Source organism: Rhincodon typus, chromosome 19 (genome assembly GCF_021869965.1).
Source record: "Rhincodon typus isolate 14 chromosome 19, sRhiTyp1.1, whole genome shotgun sequence".
NCBI lineage: Eukaryota > Metazoa > Chordata > Chondrichthyes > Orectolobiformes > Rhincodontidae > Rhincodon > Rhincodon typus.
Window position 1 is genome coordinate 39,370,970 of NC_063350.1, and position 22,412 is coordinate 39,393,381.

A 22,412-nucleotide genomic window follows, 5' to 3' on the forward strand; every position below is an offset into this window, starting at 1 on the left:
ATATAGACAGGTTGGGTGAGTTTGATTGAGTTGACACTGAGAAAATGTTTCTTGTGGTTGTGAAATCTACAGCAAGGAGAATAAGGGCTCAACCATATAGACCTGAAATGGGAGAAGTTTCTTCACTCACTGAATTATTAATCTTTGATTTTTTTTAACTCAGAAAGCTGTGGATATATAGTCATGGGAATATTCAAGACAGAGTTTGTAGCTGTTTCAATGTTAAGGGAAGTCAGGAATAAGGGAATAGTTCAGAACCCTGGAACTGAGTGTAGAATATCAGCCATAATTATATTGAATGGCATAGTGGGAGTGAGCAGCCGACCATTTTTATTTCTTTTCTCCTTACGATCCCTCAAGCAGAGGGGCAATAAATGTTTGAGGGCCTGAATAACATTTTGATTAGCCTGTAAAGCTTGCCAAGATCCATACAGTGCTCGTTTGCTATGTCTCTGTATGTTTATAAACCAATCTTAGATAGAAAAAAATACATTTAAGAAGACAGTTCACCTGCAATTCATTCATTATTGTATACAAATCAAATATATTCAGACAGAAATACTTTCTGTCAACTACCACCTACATAGTTTCTATTTCTTAACTCTATGACTGATATAGAAGTTAAAAGCATATGTGATCCAGGGTAACATGGCATCCAACACCGGCTTAGAGATAGGTGACAGAGGATGATGGTGAAAGGCTGTTCATGTGACTAGAGGCTGATGTCCAGTGACATACCACAGGGATCAAGTCTGAGTCCTTTATTATTTATGATATATATATATAAAACAACATAGATGAGAATGTGAGAAAGGTGATAAGTAAGTTTGCGGATGACACAAGATTGGCTTGGTGGTTAACAGTGAGGAAAAAGGTCGCAGGTTACAGGAAGATGTAGAAGGGTTGGTCAGATGGGAAGATCAGTCGTAAATGGAATTTAACCCTGGTAAGTCTGAGCTTCTGCACTTTGTAAGCAACAAGACAAGGGAGTACTCAACCAATGGCAGGACACAAGGAAACTCTGAGAAACCGAGGTTCTTGGGGTGCTTGTCCTCAGATCCCTGAAGGTGGCAGGGCAGGTTACTGGAGAGTTAAGAAAGCAGACATGACACTTGCTTTTATCAGTCATGGCCTAGATTATAGGAGCAGGTAGGTTATGTTGGAGCTGTACAAAACATTGATTAGGCCACAGCTAGAGGACTATGCAAGGTTCTGGTCACCACACTATAGGAAGGATGTGATTGCACTGGAGAGAGAGTAGAGGAGATTCAACAGGATGTTGCCTGGAATGGAGCATTTTAGCTGTGAAGAGAGGCGGCACAAGGTCATGTTGTTCTTTTTTTAAGAACAGAGAAGGATGAGGAGGGGCCTGACTGAGGTGTATAAGATTATGAGGACATGGCCAGGGAGGTGGGAAGCAGCTAGTCCCCACAAGACAAAGGGTCCATAACAAGTGGGCATAATTTTAAAGGTGAAAAGCAAAAGGTTTAGATGGGATTTTGGGAAAAGATTTTTCACTCAGATCGTGGTGGGGATCTGGAAAGCACTTCCTGGGATAGCAGTAGAGGCAGCAAATCTCACAACCTTTAAAAAGAATGTCAATAAGCATTTGAAATATCATGATATTTAAAGGCTATGGGCCAAGGAATGGAAAGTGGGTTTAGTGTAGATAGTTGGTGCAAACCCGATGGGCCAAAGGGCCTCTTTTATGCTGTATGGCTATAGGACTCTAATTGATGCCACGCAAAACAAGTTGGAACATTGTACTGTGGTGCACAGAGACGTCTGAGTTAAACAAAATATCTAAGATTTAACCACACAAGAAGCATCAAAATTGCATTTTCTGTTAACTCCCATTATTCTATCTGCACACAATTATCAGAACAGGAGTTACTCCAAGACAAAAGTAATGCAAAGCATTACAGAAACTCTCAAAAGATAATTATTTAAGGAGTCCTGTACTGTACTCACCTGGATAGCAGCATGTCAGCTTTTTTTGTGATGTTGAATTTGATTTTGATTTTTTTGGAGTTGGCCTGGTGGGTCCTAAGGACATACTGGAAACTTGGCCTGCGTTGCTGGTACTAGGTAGATACGCCTGATATCCTTGTTCAAAACCAAATTCTGACAACCGATTGGAAACTGTTCAAATAGAAGCAACATTAATTTGTTATACATTCTCCACTTTTTGAAAATTTTTATCCGTAAAAGCAGACTTTTAATTTACAAATTGGATGAATGCTAACATTCAAGTTATCAGCACAAAACATGAATCCCCCTTTTCTGGAACTTCTGTTCCTTTTGTTACACGTCCTTCTGTATATACCTTCTCCAAAGTCTCCAAAAGATCACTAGGAGGCACTCAAAAGCAACAGCAGCTTATTATTGCTCCAAATGTTCCTCTCACCTCTTATTACCGAACATACCTTTATCTCCAATAGATGTACCTCTTCTTGATCACCCAAAGATCTGAATTTTCAATGTGTGGAGAATCACTGATGCATGCACATACTTCAGTGTATTATAGGCCCAGGATTTCTCTTTCTTGATATACTCACTCCATTCACAAGGAAACATTCAAGCAGACCACCAAGCATTTTGAATCATCGAAACACTATGTGAAGGTGTTCCACTGCAGTTCCTATACAGAAACCCCGAGCACCAGCTGTGGGTCTAATGGTAGCTCAGAAACTGGAGTCTCACAGTATCTTGTGTCAAACTAGCCTTTCATAAGCAGCAGTATCAGTGCTGAATCAAACTGAGACTGGAATTATGTGGATTGTTTTGCTTTCTTTGGGGGTGATGGTGACAAACTAATGAGAAGTGCATTGGTTTAAGGAGGGTTCAATGGACAATACACAGAATATAAATAGCAGGTGGTAGTGCCACGAGCGCAAGAACTACAAACGAAGGACCGGACAAACTGAAAGAGTATGTCTTTCAGCGGCTGCCCTTTAATATAGTCTAAGTGCTAGTTGCCATTTGACTGAAGTATCATGTCAAAAAGAACATACATGTACCTTCCCATCATACTTTGTGCATAATCTTTATTGAAAAAAATGTAATTATTTGCACTTCCTTAAGTCACCCAAAGCATTTTACAATGTCGGAATTGTCACTGTTAATGGCTTGAATTTTGGGAGAGAGAAAAGCACAGCTTCTGCTGTACACCTCCAGTGCAGTTGCCCAGAGACTTTCAGCAGGCTTGGCAACCAACATATCTACTCTTCCAGAGTCACCTAGACTCAAAATGTTAGCTCACTGTCTCTCCACAGATGCTGTCTGACCCACTGTGGTCTCCAGCATTTGTCGTTTTCAGTAATATTTCAGTGTTTGCTTGAATGCGGCAAACTCTTGAAGAATCCTCTTTGACACATGTAGACAGATCAGGGAGTAAGAAACAGGAAAGACAAATCGTGTTTAAATCTTTGGACATGGACATAGGATTAAGGGAAATGCAAACGAGCGAAATGGGAAAGCTAGTAGGCAACACAAATTATTTCCTGAAGGAACACGAATCCCTAACTATTAAATTAGGACATTCAGAGCTAGAGGTTCTTCAATAGTAATTATTATATTGTACAGCATTTAAAAATCAGTGACTCCCGATGGAAGCTCCATCTTTTTCAGCCCTTTTTAAAGTGAGAATAGCAAGTAATTAGATAATGTCTCAGCCACGACTGTGTGGGTTGCATCAGCAAGGTAACCTGAGGAAGACAGCAACTTTCAGATTTCCATATTTTACTGTATATGGGAAGATATAAAAAACATTGTTGTCAGTTTTACCCAGCAATAATTTATATGTCAACAGAATTCCCATTATTATTGCAGCAAAATCTGGATCATGATTTTGACAAATACAAAATTCGTACACAAAAGTTTGCGCAAATAACAAATGAATGATTAGTGATGAATGATGAATTAATTTCATAGCATTTGTGCACAAAGGAATTTTGGCCAGTACACAAGAAAAAAAAACTTCACTTCCTATCACAGTTTTACCACCTCCTCTTGACATTCAATGCAGTGAGAAAATCACATCTTCCTTACACTCCTCATTAAGTTCCTGGGAGCCACCATTAACTCAACCGGCGAAGTAAATGCTTTGGCTACAATAGCAGGTCAGAGGATGGGTTTTCTGCAGATGATTTTCTCAGTTTACACACCATCTTGACCTGACCTGAAAATATACTGTTCTTTCTTCAACATGACTGGGTTAAAAATCCTGGTATTCCCTTCCCAATAGATGTCCCAAAACCTCACCAACTGCAGTGATACTAGAAAGCAGTAGAGTACTATCACCTTCAAAGTGGATTCAGATGGGCAGTACATTCTAACCTTGTCCTAAATCAGCAACACCCTAATCCAACAACTGAATAATAAAACCCTCCCTCTTCTTTATTGAGTGATGATATACAATCTCCGATGTTAAGCAGAGCCAGTAAATGAAACATCGGCTCAATATCTGATCTATGATCAGCACCTCCAGTAAAATAGCATTTCCTCTCAATAGTCTAAGTACCAGCAGCTTACATTTTCTAAACTAGTAAGTGTCAGAGAAATATTCAAAGTATGAAACAAATCTACTGTAGGTTGAAAAGACCAGATCCAATTACATAATAAGAATGACAATCTCAAAGCAGGGAAAAAGTCCTTTTGTATTAATGGTCATGGTTATAAAAATTTAAGGAAAATGTGGCTGCTAATTTGGCACTTAACTTAGTTTTGTGGGACAACTTTAATTTCAAGTTTCTCTTTCTTGTTAGTAGTTGGATTTTTAAGGGGATTTTCTTTAAGAAGAGCTATATTTGCAATAGTATATAATGAAAAGGAAAATATTCGTTGAAGGTCAAGTTGAAACATCTTTTCTTTCTAGTCCCACCAATTATTTTCTCCTCACTACTTTCTTGCCTTGCTTGAGAGCTTACAACAATACAGGTTTACAGACACAGACAAAACTCCTCTACTTTACCCAAACATTCATTATTAATGGTCACAGAATGAGCCAGTGCAGACACAAAGGGCCGAATGGCCTTTTACACCTTCTTTGATGTGTAAATCTAGTAATATTGTATTATAAAAGCGTGATGAACCAAGCTTATTATTACAGGCATTGTAACCTGTTCCAGCAGGAATAATAGACTGTAATAATTGTTTAGAATCTTAATTGCCATTTCCCTGAAAAACCCAGGGTTGCATAATGCCAATTGTAATGCCTTGAATGTGCTTAACTAAATCAACACAAACCAAGAAACTGGGTTCTTACCTACTCTGGATAACAGCAATGACAACTACGACAACAGCAATTTTACTGAATTTAGTGCCTTTGGCAGAGAAAAGTATCTCAATATGGCTCACATAAAGACACGAAAAAAGTATGCAGCTAGTTGAAGGACAGAGTAGAATGGATTTTATGGTCAGATGTTTTTTTTAAGAACTCCTTAGAAGGAGGAAAGTGAATTACAGAAGAGTTTGTGAAAGAATTCCTAAGTGGCAATTAAACAATTGAGAAAATGGAAATGCAGAATTTGCACGCACCACTGATTAAGTTACAAAGGTAGGGTGATACCATAGCACAATGTCAAAGATAAGATCTGACAAGGACAGCGAAATCACTTTTTATTATCCGGCCATTTATCTCATTCATGACTGTGGGAGCTTACTGTGCTAAATTGAATTTGAGGAGTCAGGAGGTGAGTAATTTACGAGCAGGCATACCAGCCTCTGGCCTGCTCTTGTAGCCACAGTGTCGTTATGGCTGGTTTAGTTCAGTTTCTGGCCGATGGTAACCCTCAGAATGTTGACAGTGGGGGAATTCAGTGATGGTAATGCCATTGAATGTTGTTGTGATTGGTCCCCGAGTAAGAATCACCAACTCGTTGCGATGCTGGACAGGATATCCCTAAATGGTCATGCTCCTGGGTGAGGAGGGATGAGTTGGTTCCCGTTTCTTAGTTCAACCTCTCTCTTGGTTAGTCACAACAAGATTAACTTAAAAAAAGGATGCTTTCCCTCAAGAATACCTTTAAGCAATTCAAATGCATTAACATTTTGAAAAGAATTAAATTAGTCAGGCTTTCTTGAATGAACAGATTAGGAAAATGAATCCAGTGAAAATATATGTATCAATCCCTGGGTTCTGTGAGGATGACACGATCGAATTTTGCAGCAATTATGTTGAATGGTATCACCAATACTGATAGGGAAGAGATTAATTTTGAGATTCTTAGCTCTGCGGGTTAACTGACAGCTTTTGTCTTCTTGCCTTTTTGCTAGTAACTTCAACACTTTTCCTGGCCCCAGTACTCAGAGTGAAAGCCTCTCTGGACCAGCAGTGAAGGGGCTGCCCTCAAGCTGTGACTGGCACAGCATCCTAGTTCATGCTAGCATATCAGTCAACTAATGCATGGAGACTAGGACTCCTGGGATTTTTAACCCCTGTTCTTGCATATTTCTGTGAGGGTAAAACATGATCATGTCTTTTGACTGATATAAAAAAATGACATAATCCACAGGAAATGGCTTTCCTGCTGATGGGGTAATCAGTTTTTGCCTTGCATCTCTTGCATAATTTTATATCTCTCTGTTTGAAGTTTCCCTGACAGATGTGGCATTCCACAGGTTCACAAAGGGACTTTCCACAATCAGTGAATTCCATTCTCATGATTTACTTTATCAGCCATTCTTAGTTTGTAGGTCTTTTATTTTTAAGAAAACAAAAGGGCTTGCTTCAAAGTTTCGTATGTATGTCAGTAATCTAGGTTGTGATTCACGGTAATGACAATATTATGGGGCAATGGTTAGATTCTCTCTCGTTGTAAATGGTCATTGCCTGGCATTTGTGTGGTGCAAATGTTATTTGTAACTTATCAGCCCAAGCCTGAATATCAACCAGTTCTTGCTGCATTTGGACACAGACTGGTTCAGTGTGCATGGAGTCACAAATGGAGCTGACCATTGTGCAATCAGCAAAATCAGCAAAAACAGCAAAAATCCCCACCTCTGATGTTATGATGGAAGGAAAGTTATTCATAAACTAGCTGAAGATGACTGGGCCTAGGACATCACCTTGAGGAATTCATGCAGCGAGGTCCTGAAGTCTAATTTGCTCAGATTCAAATAGAATCCATTTTTGCAAAGAGTCCTGGTGCCATATATGGTCAAGCACTGCCTTCATGTTTTTTTTTATTCGTTAACAGGATGAGGAAGTCGCTGGCCAGGCAGCATTTATTGCCCATCTCTAATTTCCCAGAGGGCAGCTGACGGCCAACCACATTGCTGTGGGTCTGGAGTCACATGTAGGCCAGACCAGGTAAGGATGGCAGTTTCCGTCCCTAAAGAACATTAGTAAACCAAATGGGTTTTTCCGACAATCGGCAATGGATTCATGGTCATCATGAGATTCTTAATTCCAATATTTTTATTGAATTCAAATTCTACCATCTGCCATGGCAGGATTCGAACCTGGATCCCCAGAATGTTATCTGGGTCTCTGGATTAACAGTCCAGTGATAATACCACTAGGCCATCATCTCCCCCGTCAAGGGCAGTCACATCCTCTTGAGTTCACCTCTTTTGTTCATGTTTGGACCAAGGCCTGTAATATGGTCAAGAGCTCAGTGGCTCAGTCAGATCCCAAACTTAGTATCAATAAGCAGGTCATTGTTGACTACATGCCACTTGGAAACACCATCAATAACACGTTCCACTAATTTGCTCATGATTGAGAATAGAATGATATGAATGATGAACGTCAGTTAAATCAGTGACCTCTTTGAAGAAAAGGCTAAGACAAGATCTGAGAGAAGAATTCAAAATCATGAAGAGTCTGGGCAGAGTTAAGGGTTAACTTTTTCCACCTGTGGAAGGACTGAGATAAAGAAGACATAGATTTAAAGTAGTTGGCAAAAAAAAACTGGAGAAATGATTTCTCGCCGAGAGAAGTTAGGATCAGGAATGCGCCACCTGAAAAGGTGGTGGTGACAACTTTAATCAAATCATTCAAGAGGGAGTTAGATTATTATTCTAAAAAGAACACTCAGAGCTATAGTGAGAAGGTGCGGTAGTGGCACATAGTGAATTACTCCTTGGGAGAGTCAGTACAGAGATGATAGGCTGAATGGTCTCCTGTACTGTAATAATTTTGTGATTACACAGTGATTTCTTTAGTTATCCTGTACTTTTGAGAAACTCTGGAGTTATAAAAGGCACTATATATGTGCAAGATGTTTTTCTTCTGCCTTTAACTGTCTCCGAAAATGAGTCTAAGATTTTGATTTCAATATCCTCCCCAAGAAGACTGTTCAAAGGACTGATCATGCTTTTTGTGAAGCTCTTGCCAACATCCATTAAAAATAATTTCCTTTTACAATCAGCATTCCCTATTATTGTGTGAAATAAGATTTTGGATTAATTTTATCTGCACTTGTTAGTATCTTCCTCCTCCGGTAAGACTGCCTCTGAAGCGCCTCCTTCCAAGATTAAATAAGATTCAGTTACTCCAGACTTTCCACTAGCTCAATCGTTTGGTGCCAGTTGTCAGCCAGGTGGCTCACATCCAGCTCCCCTTAATGAATTGAATGTTTCCTTTATATCTTAATGACCAAACTGAAAACAGTGACCAAATTGAAACCTGACCAGGTCCCTTTACACTCAGTCTGGCATTTCCAAAGTTATACTCGACTGACCTTGCAACAATGCTTAAGCATTATATTCACCTTGTTTCTTGCTGCTCCACATTCAGTTGACACAGTGATTGTGATAATGCAATAGAAGACATTTAAAATTCACTATGATATGGCCTTACATTTACAGGGTTGGAAACCTGAAGCCTAATCTGCACTAGTACAAATGGACTGTACAAAACTGCAAATACTGCCAGAAAATGCCTAGTTTATTAGCAGCCTGCACACTAACAGTGCTCAAGACTGGTTCAGTATACATTTGTTTAAGTTGGGTGTCAACTTCATAAATTTGACAACTTCATAAATTTGCATTTGAAAAACAATGCATTTCCTCAATGCCAAATTACAATGGTGCAAAAGAATCACACACTTTTTTCTTACTATTTGTGCCTTTGGTTTCCAGCGATCAAACCATTTTTTAAAAAGTGTCTTTGTTCAAGTACTCTTTCAGGGGTAAAAAAAAAACCCAGCATGTTTTGGAAGGTACCACTCAACATTTGATTCCCCAAATCCTTTGACCCCTTCAACACATCAAACGATAAGTCAGCTTATAGCTGGGAGCAGGGACTCCATTACTCATTCTATATAGCAAATGTGTAGAGAACTATGTATTCAATATATATAATGCACACCATAGTTTAGAACAGATGACCTCTTTATAGCAATTTCAAACATTTAAAACACATTATACAGTAAAAATTTAGCAAGTGGTTACAGCCAGATCCCTGATGCAATCTTGTTGCTCGTTAGAGCAGCTCTTAGATTCTGCTGACAAGCTCAAAATATCTCCGCTAAGATCTCTCAAGATCAACTGAATATGTTGCAAAACACAAGCGGTCTTATGAGAATGTAACCGAACTCTAATTAGAACAATGCTTTATACAATGGGACAGTTTCCAAACCTCAGATCTATTTTCTTTGAAACAAACAGAGTGTAGTACATTATTAAATGCTAAGCTACATTTACACAGTCTCTCCTAAATAAAATCAAACTGAATGACAACAAAAGACACATTTTGTGCTTTACATTTAATGAAACGAATGCCAGGCTTATCAAACACTCTCCATATTTTCTCATCAACCAAAAATGCTTTAATTGTGCATACAATAAGCCTGGATTAAAAAAAAAATGTATCATCAAGCGATCTTTCCTCACCATCTTTTCCTTCAGTCCTCTATCTCTTTTTGATGGCAATAATACATGCCCAGCCAAAGATCCATTAGCAGTGATAACCATATGCAAATTGTTATTAGACTAGTTTTACAACCAGACCCTTGGCAAGGTTCGCCAAGTCATTGCAGTTCCAGACAGGATACCTGAAACTGTCAAGGGTGAACGGTGAATTGGCATCCCTTCTTTATTCACCCACCCACTTGGTTGGTCAAAACAAAATTAATTGATTAATTAATTAATTGATTCATTAATTAAGAAATCAAAAAAGCAAAAGTGTTTAGACAACATGATCATGAAGGGTGAAGAAGAACTTACAGAATGATCAACTTACTCATGAAAAATGAGGTAATCCGTAATGCAGATTTGTTACGCTATTTTCTTTTGACTGCCAGATACATGAGTGAATGCCAATGACAAAGAAAAACATATTGAATCTCTGTTTTCTTCAGATATATAACCATACTTTACTTTTGTTCTTTTTTAAAAAAGTAAAACAATAACAATGCATCTGGAGCTGTATTTATTGGAAACTTGGCTTCATGGTCTAATTGGTGAATCTGATACCACAGATTGAACATTTATCAAGAATTTCCTGGACACCCATGTATGTTCAGGCTTTCATTACAGGTCTTCTCAAACTAATCAACCTTGACCATCCTGTTTCTCTTGTATGCATGACATGAGACCCAACGGTCCCAACTGTCAAATGTATATTCAGTCAGATTAATGGAAAACAACATCTTAGCACTAAAATCCATTTCCAAAACAGATCATCAGAGATGTTAACTTGTGATAAATGTGAACTGTTTTCGTAAACATTAAAACCAGGAACCAAGCAATAAATTTACCAGCAAAAAAAAAGAAACTGTCTTGTTAGGGATCACTGGCAATAAAAACAAATGTCAATTCAAGGATAAGCCATGTACAGCGACTAGTAAATAACTTAACCAGCATCAAACAAGGAGCGAAACTCAAAACCTAAATCAGTCATCTCTTTTGATAAAGTTGTAGAAGCCAACTTGTTTGTTAAACATCAGCATCATCCGCTCCACTACCCAGTCACTCCTTCAACACTATGACCTTCTGCTCCACCTTCTGCTCTACTTGCCCATTCAATCCCTGGCTTAGAAAGCCTCCTACAACTTTTCACCTTCAGCTTGCTTGAAATGAACCACACCTTTTCCAACTGGTTGGTCTTCTCCAATTTACCTCTTGGCTGCAATACCTTCTGAGCTATCTCACTGAGCAAGGGCTGCTTACAGGAACCCAAGACATCGTCAATGTTTAGAATCACTTTATTTTGTGGTGATGATATCACAACAGAAAACCTGGGCCTTTCTCCACCTTTTTATCCTGATCTCTTCTGAAGGCAATAATTCCAGCATTGCTGTCGTTCCACAGATAACTCAATACAGCCATTCTTCATGGATGAGAACAGATGAGAATCTAATAATACTCAAACATAACAGGCTATTTGTGGGGGATTTCATTATATTTGATTTGAGGTCTCATCCAATGTCCACGCTGTTGCACTTCTGAGGAATCACAGCTGACTATTTCCTCTTGTATAGCCTGACGGAGTGCAGGCAACATATTATCCCCAAGCTACTGACACCCATAAGACTGGCTAAAATAGCACAGACTGAAAATCAGACTTCAGGTGCTTACTCTATGTAATTGAGTCAAATCTTGTATCGTTCGTAATAAGATACGCAACAAATTCAATGGAATGCATCAAGAATATTTTTCTAGAATATGCTTACAGAATCATCTAGTGACCAGACTATTTTAGATCTAGTATAATGTAATGTGACAGGGTTAATTAGTAGTATTGTGGTATCTTAACTCTGCAGAAGAGCAAACATAAAAGATACAATTTCAGATTAAGTCTCAAAGTAATGTGGTTAAACCTGGAACTGGGGTTGCAAACTTAACAAAAATAATTCCAGAGATTTAAATGGTGAGTTGGCTGAGGCAGAATGGGAAATTAGATTTAAATGTTCATCGTAGTAACAACATTTAAGTAATGATGCATAAACTTAAGTGAATATACATTCTTTGAGAGACTCCACTGGAAGAATCTTTATACCAGAGGAAGAGTACAAAGATCTGTGAATTAGCACACAACCATTCGGCAGTGTGGTGAGCCGTGTGGTCCATTGCTCTTTAGTGTTCTACATACTTTATCGTCAGGACAAGTATGGGGTTTTTAAACTCCTCTAGGTGAAATATTTCACAGAGGTTTCCATAGATAGTTTCTGTTTTAAGTGCAAGCACTGATTGTTCTGAAATAAGCTACTTAAACCTTGCAAATTCTAGGTGTGCCTGGTCAGACCATTTCCCAACGATACAGAATCATTGACGGCATGCCTGTAGCAATAAGTGGCACAAATGTAACATAGTCTTTTTTTTCTAAAATCCAAAAGAACTGCGGGTGGCTGGAAATCAGAAACAAAAACAAAAATTGCTGGAAAAACTCATCAGGTCTGGTAGTATCTCTGGTGAGAAATCAGATTCAACGTTTCAGGTCCAGACCTGAAACATAAACTCCGATTTCTCACCACAGATGTTGCCAGACCTGCTGAGCATTTCCAGCAATTTCTGTTTTTGTAGCCTTTCTTTTCTGCCTCACAATCAGCTGCACTCTTAGTAAGAGGGAATAAACTTCATGAGTATACCCTAAAAGTTTACTCAGTAGCCATAAGACCATTGGCCACTTTAAGTACCATACTAACCAATGAAAAGGAATACAAATGACTTCCACCTCTGCTTCATCAAACATAGTGATTAAATGTGCAAACCAGATTCTCTCCGCCCTCAAGTCTGAGTTAATGGTGTCCTCGACAGAGAGAATAGAAAACTTGCCCCGAAACACACTTGCTTTTCTCCATGTTCTTCTTTCTCTCTCTCTCATTTGTTCCCCTTTCCTCCCTAGCTCTTTCTATTTCATTATCTTTAAATTCAAGTTCCATTGCTCCAGTTTTACTCTTTCTAGCACACTACCATTTGGTTCGCCGTCCTAATCTCCACCTGAAATCCATTGGCCTATTTAAAATATGGGCTCTTCCAGCTTCCAGGCAACATTCTAATTCCAAAAGCTTTTACCCATTCAAGGGACTGAAAGTTTAAATCCTCAAAAGTAATTTCCCCTAATTCTCCTCGAAAAGCACAGCATCAAATGTAGACTTTTCTACACTTTAGTAGTACAGATTCAAAAAAGTCTTTCTGTATTTTAAAAATTAGTTTCAAAGGAACAATTCACTTTTGCCATTTTAAATTTGTTTGTTTTGTCTGTGGGTAATAACGTGGATATAAGCCCTCAGTTTGTTAGAATCAGCCCCTGGGTGAAAGTCACCAATTTGTTAGGATCAGGCCCTGGGTGAAAGTCACCAATTTGTTAGGATTAGGCCCTGGGTGAGGGTCACCAATTTGTTACAATTTGGACCAGATATCCCCAAATGTATCTGTTTCTGGGTGAGGAGCAAGCCCTCTCTTGGTTGGTCGTAACAAGGTTAATTCCCTTCCCTTGCCGGTACCTTTTCCCAATCCACATGTCTGTATATTTCAAAAGGAGCCAAGTTAACCAGGGTTTCTTTAGATCAAGAAAGGGTATGTTTATTGACTACGAAACACAAGAAAAGGTAATAAAACCTCAACGCACACAAACACATACACACTAGAAACATGAATGAGTAAAAAGGTAACTGTTAAAAACATACTTGAATCAGTTTCTGGGTTCTGTGAAGAGTGGTCAGTAGAAAGTTGCAAATATTAAGTGTGATGGTACCATTAACATTGAAGATACTGAAGTAGTCGATTTCAAGATTTTGGGCTCTGCAGTGAGGTGACAGGCTTTTGTCCTAGTTCCTGCTTCATGTTGACTTCTTCACTGAATTATTTGGCTTCCAGCACTCACAGCCAGACAGGGTCTTTCTTTTACCTGCAGTATACTAATGTCTAATGGGCAGCCTCAAACTATGATCTTCACAGCACATTAGTCCCCATGAACACATCAGCCTGTTAACCCACAAAGCCATGGCTACAGCTGGCTTTTAATGTCTTTTCTTTGTATAATCTACAAACCTGTCTGTAGTTACAGAATTAATCCACAGTGAGTGGTTTGCTGATGAGAGGGGTAGCCAGCTCCTTGTTATCTCTTCTTTTTAAGTATGATCAAATTTACCCTGACTCTTTGTAGATGTGAAGTTCCATGGGTTCACATAGGGCTTTGTCAATTAATCACTGACTCTATATCAGCACTCATTTTTTTATTGTATGTCCTCTTCTAAAAAGTTGGTCTTGTAATTAAAAATTCACCATCTATAAGTAATCTGGGTCTCTGATTGGTGGTCACGACAGAGTTACATTTTGATTTATAATTTCCCTGTGAAGAACTATAGACTGTCAGATAGCACCTCCAGCATCATCTAAGTTGCTGTTCAAGAAGATCAAAGAACCAATCAATCACCCAAGTGCAAACCAAAAGAAAAGGTAATTGAAGAATTCATAGAGGGGGAATCCAGAGCTGGGAAGAATTTTAAGTCAACCAGTAATGAATAAAAACACATGAAATTAAACTGATAACTTAAATTCTCCTCACAACTGAGAGTAATTAAACAAAAGCTCCATATGCAACTGGTAGCAATAGTTATAAGGCCACTAAATCCTAACAAAAGCTAGTAATAATCTTATAATGCATTGCCTTTCATTCTGTAACTGCAGCCAGAATGCCCTGCCCTGCACAATGTACAGTCAGGTTCCCCAGTCAATGCCACCTGACTGACTCCATCCTGTTCTCTGTTGTTTCAGTGTCAGATTTGGTTTGTGACGTTAGCACGCTGAAGGCAGTAGGTAAATTCAAGTCATGTTGTCCTAAAAAAGATGAAATAATCCCACTGGGCCAGTGAAGTGGCTTGTGGAGATCCTTCCTCCTGCACATAGCTTAGTGCCTTCACCTCCTTCTTCCCCAAACTACCTCACCTCAGCTCCCAGCTAATCTTTTTACTCACATAAATGTGCACAGCTGTACACCGAAGGGATTCTCGCTGTAGAAAGCAATGTGGTGAAGTTGCAAATACATAACCTGAATCTATAACTGCTAGGACCACTAACAGCGGCTGGTGGAAACATCTAAGCACAGTGAGGTTAAAACTCACTCAGAGATAGTAGGAACTGCCGATGCTGGAGTCTGAGATAACAAGGTGTGGAGCTGGATGAACACAGCAGGCCAGGCAGCATCAGAGGAGCAGGAAAGCTGACATTTCAGGTCTGGACCTTTGAGTCTTTTGAGAGGTTGGTCTTAGCCCAGGGTGTTTTACATTTGGCTTTACAAAAACCTGCAATTCACAAACCTTTTGCCACTAACACAGCATAAAAAGGGCCTTTACTTTGGTTGTACCTCTGGCAACTCATTAATCTATCCCCAGCAAGAGAGCAGGGGAAGCATACAGAGCAAATGACTTTCACATTACTACACAGTATTATTATTGTGGACTGTACCATTAATGCTAATTGTACCATTAATCAATGCTATTTGACTGTATATTTACATACTTGAGTGTGGCAATTTGTCAGCCCACAAAATTAAATGAATCATTTATAAATGAAAACAAAAAATTGGCTGATTACATGAAGTATTATTCTATAAGCAAATTGCACAATGCGGTACAATACTGCCTCTCAAAGGAATACGTTGTTATGCAACGTCAAACAAGCAATGCATAATATTAACATAAATGTTTAGACACATGAGCAACATTTTGTTGGTGTTGCAAACAATTATGTTTTGAGTCAGTTAACATGGGAGAAATTTCAACTGAGAAGAATGACTGCACGTGAATAGGTTTTGCTAGATTGAAAAACACAGGTAGAGACACTACTATCAAGTGTAGATTAAATGTGCAATAATAGAAGCAGTATTGTAAGTCCATAAGATGTAGGAGCAAAAGTAGACCGTTTAGCTCATCGAGCCTGTTCCGTCATTCAACAGTAGAGATCATGGCTGATCTGATAATTCTCAACTCCATTTTCCTACCTTTCCCCTCTAACCTTTGATTCCCTTACTAACAAAAAATTGTGCCTGTCTCAGCCTGGAATATACTTCATAACCCAGCCTCAAGACCCCTCTGCAGTAAAGAGTTCCACAGGTTCATTACCTTTTGAGAGGAGAAATACCTCCTCGTCTTGGTCCTAAATGGGCAATCCTCGAGATCAATCTGCAGTTAAGCCCTCCGATCCTAGACTCTCCCGAAAGGAGAAAACAACCTTTCCGCATCTACCCTGTCAAGTCCCTTAAGAATCTTGCATGTTTCAATAAGGTCACCACTCATTTTTCAATATTTCGACAAGTACAGGCTCAATCTACTCAACTTCTCCTCATAAGACAGTACCTCCATACCAGGTATTAGCGGAGCAGATAAGGGGCCCAAAACTGTTCAGAATATTCCAGCTGTAGCCTGACCAATGACTTGTCTAGTTTTAGCAAAACCTTATTACTTTTACACTTCATTCCTGTTGAAATAAAGGCCAACATTCCATCTGCTTTCCTCATTACCCACTGTACTTGGCTGCTAACTTTTTGTTATTCATGGATAATGACCTCCAAATTCCTCTCTTGCTTTCTGCAGTCTTTCTCCATTAAAATAATATTCAGCTGCTTCATTCTTCCTGCCAAAGTACATTACCTCACATTTCCCCACATTATATTCCATTTGCCAAGCTTTTGCCATTGGGTTAACTTGCTTATATTCCTCTGCAGACTGTGTAATCCTACCACTTGCGTTCCCAGCACTGATCCCTGTGGCACATCACTATTGACAGGTTGTCATCCTGTAAATGCTCCCTTACCCTAACTCTGTCTTCTATTAGCCAATTCTCTGTCCATGTTAATATACTACCTCCAACACCATGAGCTCTTAACTTCTTAAGTAATCTAACTCGTGATACCTTATCAAACACCTTCTGAAAATCCAAAAATTTCACATCCACTGCTTCCCTTTATCTATCCTGCTTGTTCATTCCTCAAAGAGTTCCAGTACATTTGTAAGATCTGATTTCCCCTTCGTGAAGCCATGGTGACTCTGGTTGACCATATTATGCATTTCTAAATGGTTTGTTATTACATTCTTCATCATAAAAGTCAACCATTATTCCCAATAACAGACATTAAGGTAACTGGCCTTTTTTTTGTCTCCTCTTTTTACATAAACATCAGTAGTTTTCCAATGCTCTGGGATTTTTCTACAATCTAAGGATTACTAGAAGATTACTAATATTGTGTCCATTACCTCTGCAGATGCTTCCTTTAATATCCCAGGATGCAACCCATCAGGTCCAGGGGACTTATGTTAGAAATTAGTCCACATTAGAAGAGTACATCACAGGAACAGGCCCTTTGGCCCACTATGTCGGTGTTGACCATGATGCCATTCTAAACTAATCTGGTCTACCTGCACATGGTCCATATCTCTCTGTTCCCTGCCCGTTCATGTGTCTAAATAGGTAACCCTAGCAGTTTTTCTATAATGATTGTTATTGTATTTATTTCCTCTCCTTCTTTTGTCCCGTGAATATGTAACAATTTTAGAATGCTATTAGTGTCTTCTAAAGTATTGACTGACACAAAGTATTTATTCCACTCCTCTGCCATTTCCTGTTTCCCCATTATTACTTCCCCAACTTCATTCTCCAAGGCCTATGTTCACTCTGTCTTCCTTCATTCCTTTTATATATTTAAAGAAGCTCTTGCTGTCCATCCTGATGCTAATATATTAACGCCCAGAACAGAAATGACATGTAAGTTACCCTGTCCGATCTTTTAAAAGAAATTGGTGAACCCACAGTACAATGATTATTCAAACTAAATGTCATCCAGAGAGGTGGTACTTTGAGCATACTTTCACTAGCAGAGAGGAATAATAAGGGTAATGTGGTTGATGTCATCTATATGCACTTCCAAATGACATTTGCGAACATGCCACATAACAGGCCTATCAACAAAGCTGAAACCCATTGAGTAAAAGGGACATTGACAGTTTGGATACAAAATTGGCTAAGTGCCAGGAAACGGAGCAGTGGAGAACAGTGTTTCTCAGGCAGGAGGAAAGTACACAACGGGGTTTCCTGGGGGTCATTACAGGGACCACTACTTTTCTCAATGATATATTAATGATCAGCATTGGATGTACAGGGCACCATTTCAAAGTTTCTGGAACACAAAACTGCGTTGTGAACTGTGAGGAGATCAGTGATACATTTCAAGGCGACATAAACAGGCTAGCAGAATGAGCAGACATCTGGCAGGTTAAATTTAAAACAAGTAAGTGTAAAGTGAGGTGACAAGAATGATTAATGAGGGAAGGGCAGTGGATGTTGTCAACATGGACTTTCGTAAGGCACTTAATAAGGTACCTCATGGTAGGCTGGTACAAAAGGTACAGTCTCAAGGCATCTGGGGTGTATAAGCTAGATGGATACAGAACTGACTTGATCATAGAACACAGACAGTGGTGGTGGAAGGGTGATTTTCAGAATGGAGATCAGTAACTAGTGATGCTCCACAGGTATCAGTGCTGGAATCTTTGTTGTTTGTAATATATATATTATGATCTGGAGGAAAATGTAGGTGATCTGATTAGTAAGTTTGCAGATGACACCAAAATTGGTGGAGTTGCGGACAGTGACAAGAATTGTCAAAAGATACAACAGGATATACATAGATTGCAGATTTTGGCAGAGAAGTGGCAGATGAAGTTTAATCTGGACAAATGCGAGGTGATGCATTTTGGAAGATCAAATTCAGGTGCAATAAATGGCAGAACTCTTAGCAGCATTGACATACAGAGGGATCTGGGTGTACAGATCCACAGATGCTTGAAAGTGGCAACGTAGGTGGACAAAGTAGTCAAGAAGGCATACAATACACTTGCCTTCATTGGCCGTGGTATCGAATATAAAAGTTGGCAAGTTATGTTACAGCTGTTTAAACTTTAGTTAGGCCAGATTTGGAACACTGCTTGCAGTTCTGGTTGCTACACTACCAGAAGGACGTGGATGCTTTGGAAAGGGTGCAGAGAAGGTCTACAAGTTTGTTGCCTGATGGAGTGTTATAGTCACGAGGAGAAGTTGAATAAAGTTGGATTGTTTTCACTGGAAAGACAGAAGCTGAGGGGTGACCTGATAGAGGTCAACAAAATAATGCAGGGCGTAGACAGGGTGGATAGTCGGAGGTTTCTTTCCCAGGGTGGAAAGGTCAACTAGAAGAAGGCACAGGTTCAAAGTGAGAGAAAAAGGTTTAGGGGAACAGTGTGGGAAAATCTTTTTACAGAAGGTGATGGATGCCTGGAACACACTGCCAGTGGAGGTGGTGGAATCAGGCACTTTAGCAATGTTTAAAGCATATCTTGATAGACACATGAACAGGAGGCAAACAGAGGGATTGAAACCATGTAGGGGCAATAAGTAGTGGGTCTCAATAAGGAGTAGGAAGCGGCGCAGGCTTGGTAGGCTGAACAACCTGTTCCTGTGCTGTATTACATTGTATTGTATATTGTATTAAAATATAGTTTGGCAGGAATATTAAGGAGAGGCAACATAATCTATGCAGCACAATTCTAAAAAGGTGCAGGAACCGAGAGCGCTAAGATAACTGTAAACGAATCTCCAAGTGGCTGGACAGGTTGAGAAAATGGTTAAGATGACATATTGAATTCTGGGTTTTATAGCTGCAGACAGAGTACAATAAGAAGGGAACTATGATAAATTGTCATAAAGTACTGCTTCAGTCTGAACTGGAGTACTGTTTTGATTCTGGGCACCACACACCTTCAGAAGCATGTGAAAGCATTAGGCAGGGTACAGAAAGATTTTACAAGAATGGTTCCGGGAATGAGGGACCTCAGTTACCAGATCGATTAGATCAGGTGGCATTGTTCTCTTTGGAGAGAAAAGGTTTGAGAGAGGTTACCATCAGGATTTCTAGACAGAGAAGACAGGGAGAAACGGTTTACTTTGGTGGAATAGTTGCAAAGCGGAGACACTAACTGAAGGTGAATGACAAAGAAGCTAAAAAAAGACATGAAAAATATTTTAATGAGAGTAGTTAGGATCTGTTATGCATCATTGGAGATGTGTGGAAATTGATTCAGTTGCGGCATTCAAAAATGAAACTCCATAAACACCCAAAAAGAGAAACAAAAAAAAAAAAAAAAAAAAAAAAAAAAAATCGCGAGGGATATAGGCAAAGGGCAGGAGTGTGTGCCAAGCAGAGATGTTCTTGCAGAGAGCTAGCATGGACATGATGTGCTAATGTGCTGTAACTATTTTATCCATTTATCATTCTAAGTTCATATCTTGGTTCCAGATCACTCTTCTCCCTGACGTTATGGCTATAGCAACCACATTCCAATTTTCTTTTTTAAGGCACACTTATCAGCAGCAACACTCTATGAACAAAAAGAAAAATCATTGATGAATGCTACCCTCACAAAGCACAGAGAGCTTTATGTAGCATTTGCTCTGAAAGTGATTGAAACAAAAGGCAAAACTTCTTTTCACATCAAACATTCTTCCATTGGTTTCTTAATGGCTGGTTAGACAAATATGCTACCCACTGAGTTGCAATGCTCATCCTGCCTTTATCAACATTTACCTACATACACATCCCATCAGAGCTACTGACCAGGAAGAGGGCATCCTGGCTGAATTTTCAATCTCACCAATCCAGGTGGGTGACAGTAACGCCATGGTTGTGTCAGCCAAAATTAGCTAACTCAGATACTAAACCTCCATTGCTTTCTACTTCACATCTGTCATACATTGACCATTATAGTATCTGACAACCTTCTTTACATTTTAATAAAATAAAGAGCTACAGGTACTGGAAACCTGAAACAAAAACAGAAATTGCTGTAGAAACTCAGCAGGTCGGGCAATTTCTGTGGAGAGAAAGAGGGGTTAACATCTCTTTCTCCCTGGCATACTATTATCCATCCCTTTGTCGCCCTGTCATTCTCTCTCTTTCTCTCTAGACTCCATCTCTGCCAATCGACTCAATCCTTCTCTCCTCCAACCTCCTGTCTTCACCATACATATTACCTTTTCCTAGCTACTATCAATTCTGAAGAAAGGCCATTAAACTTGAAACGTTAGCCCTGCTTTCTATCCACAGATGCTGCCAGACCTGCTGAGTTTCTCCAGCAACTTCTGTTCTTGTTTCTTTACTTCTTATTCTGCATTGCATCACTATATGGATAACCTTAACTTCTCTCATAGTCAGGGTGGTAAATGTGAAATGCAGAGAACAGCAAATTGTTTCCAGTGAGTTTACTGCCATAATTTAATCGCAGGGTGTCACCATGCTTTTGTGGTTATACAACCCCAAGCCATTTTAATTAATTATTGTTTTGAAACTTACAGCCAGGCATCTACAGTTCTATTTCTGTTGTTTAACAAGAACTTGCACAATTGACTTAAGGTGCATCTCACATAGCTTCTTCCTCAACATTTCTCATTGTTGCTAAAGTGTGAAACAGTGCTAGCCTTCTTGCCCACTACTGGAACTCCACTCCCCCTATCATTTTGTGATGCAGTAACTTAAAGCAACAAACATTAGCTGCTTTATAAATATCAGAATTTTAAATACACCGATATCCCACGGTTGAGATACTTTTGATGTGTTTCCAACTATTCTGTGGAAAATCTTGGATTTCAGATGTATTTTCCCTTTCCAAAAACCTCCCTTTCAGAAGTCAATTTCATCCCTCAAACATGCCAGATCAAGTAACTAAGCAATTTTCTGGTTGATTATGCAATTGAAAACATCTATATACTCTATTAACTTTGTACCTTTCCTTTACATGGAAAGCTGACCTTTATTAGCTTAAATAATTTCCTTCTCAAATTCACCCAGCTACGTAATTACAGTTTAACCTACAGCAGTGACCATACTTCAAACAAGTGCTGCTAATATAGTTTCAAAAAAAAAAATCACCATCACTTTTCTCCTAGTAAATCAAATCAATGCACTAAAAGGGTCTGGCAGTCTCTCGCATACCTGAGATGGTCTGTGTCTGTGCAGTAATCATACTTGTAGCAGTCTGAGTCTGGGTGGCAGGTGTTGCTGCCTCTGCCACAAACTGTACAGAGCTGGTGCCTGCAGTTGTCCCAAGGTGACAGCCATTTTGCTTGTGAGCCACAAAGGTATCCAGAGTGTTGTACTGCTGTTTGCAGATTCCGCAGATGTGTATATCCGCATTTACTTCTACCAACACTGTGGCCCCTGGAGAAACTACAGATAAGGCAGAATTAGAGCACAGCATAACAAATTTTTATTTCTCTTTTCTAAAGCTAGTAATGTTCTGATGACCGTTTGCAGGCCAGTTGCCCTGCAGTTCCATTTTCTTCTCTCCCTTGTTACTTGAATAAGGTTATTACATTCACTGAAAACAAACTGGAAAATGGGAGAGCACAGCAGGTTAGGCAGCATCCAGGGAGAGAAAATAAGCTAAACTTTTGAGTCTAGATGACACCACCAACCGCCTGCCCGCCCCCCCCCC

At 39.3% G+C, this 22,412-nt stretch overlaps 1 protein-coding gene across 1 annotated transcript in view; it reads right to left on the bottom strand.

Annotated features, from left to right (window-relative positions):
• Window positions 1–22,412, bottom strand: part of zfp64 (zinc finger protein 64 homolog (mouse)) — a 54,834-nt gene that overhangs the window by 19,240 nt on the left and 13,182 nt on the right. The window contains exons 2-3 of the mRNA XM_048608627.1: window positions 21,911–22,144; window positions 1,972–2,142 (exon numbers count right to left, since the gene is read on the bottom strand). Of these exons, the coding sequence (XP_048464584.1) occupies window positions 1,972–2,142; window positions 21,911–22,144 (405 nt within the window). The remainder of the gene's footprint in view (window positions 1–1,971; window positions 2,143–21,910; window positions 22,145–22,412) is intronic.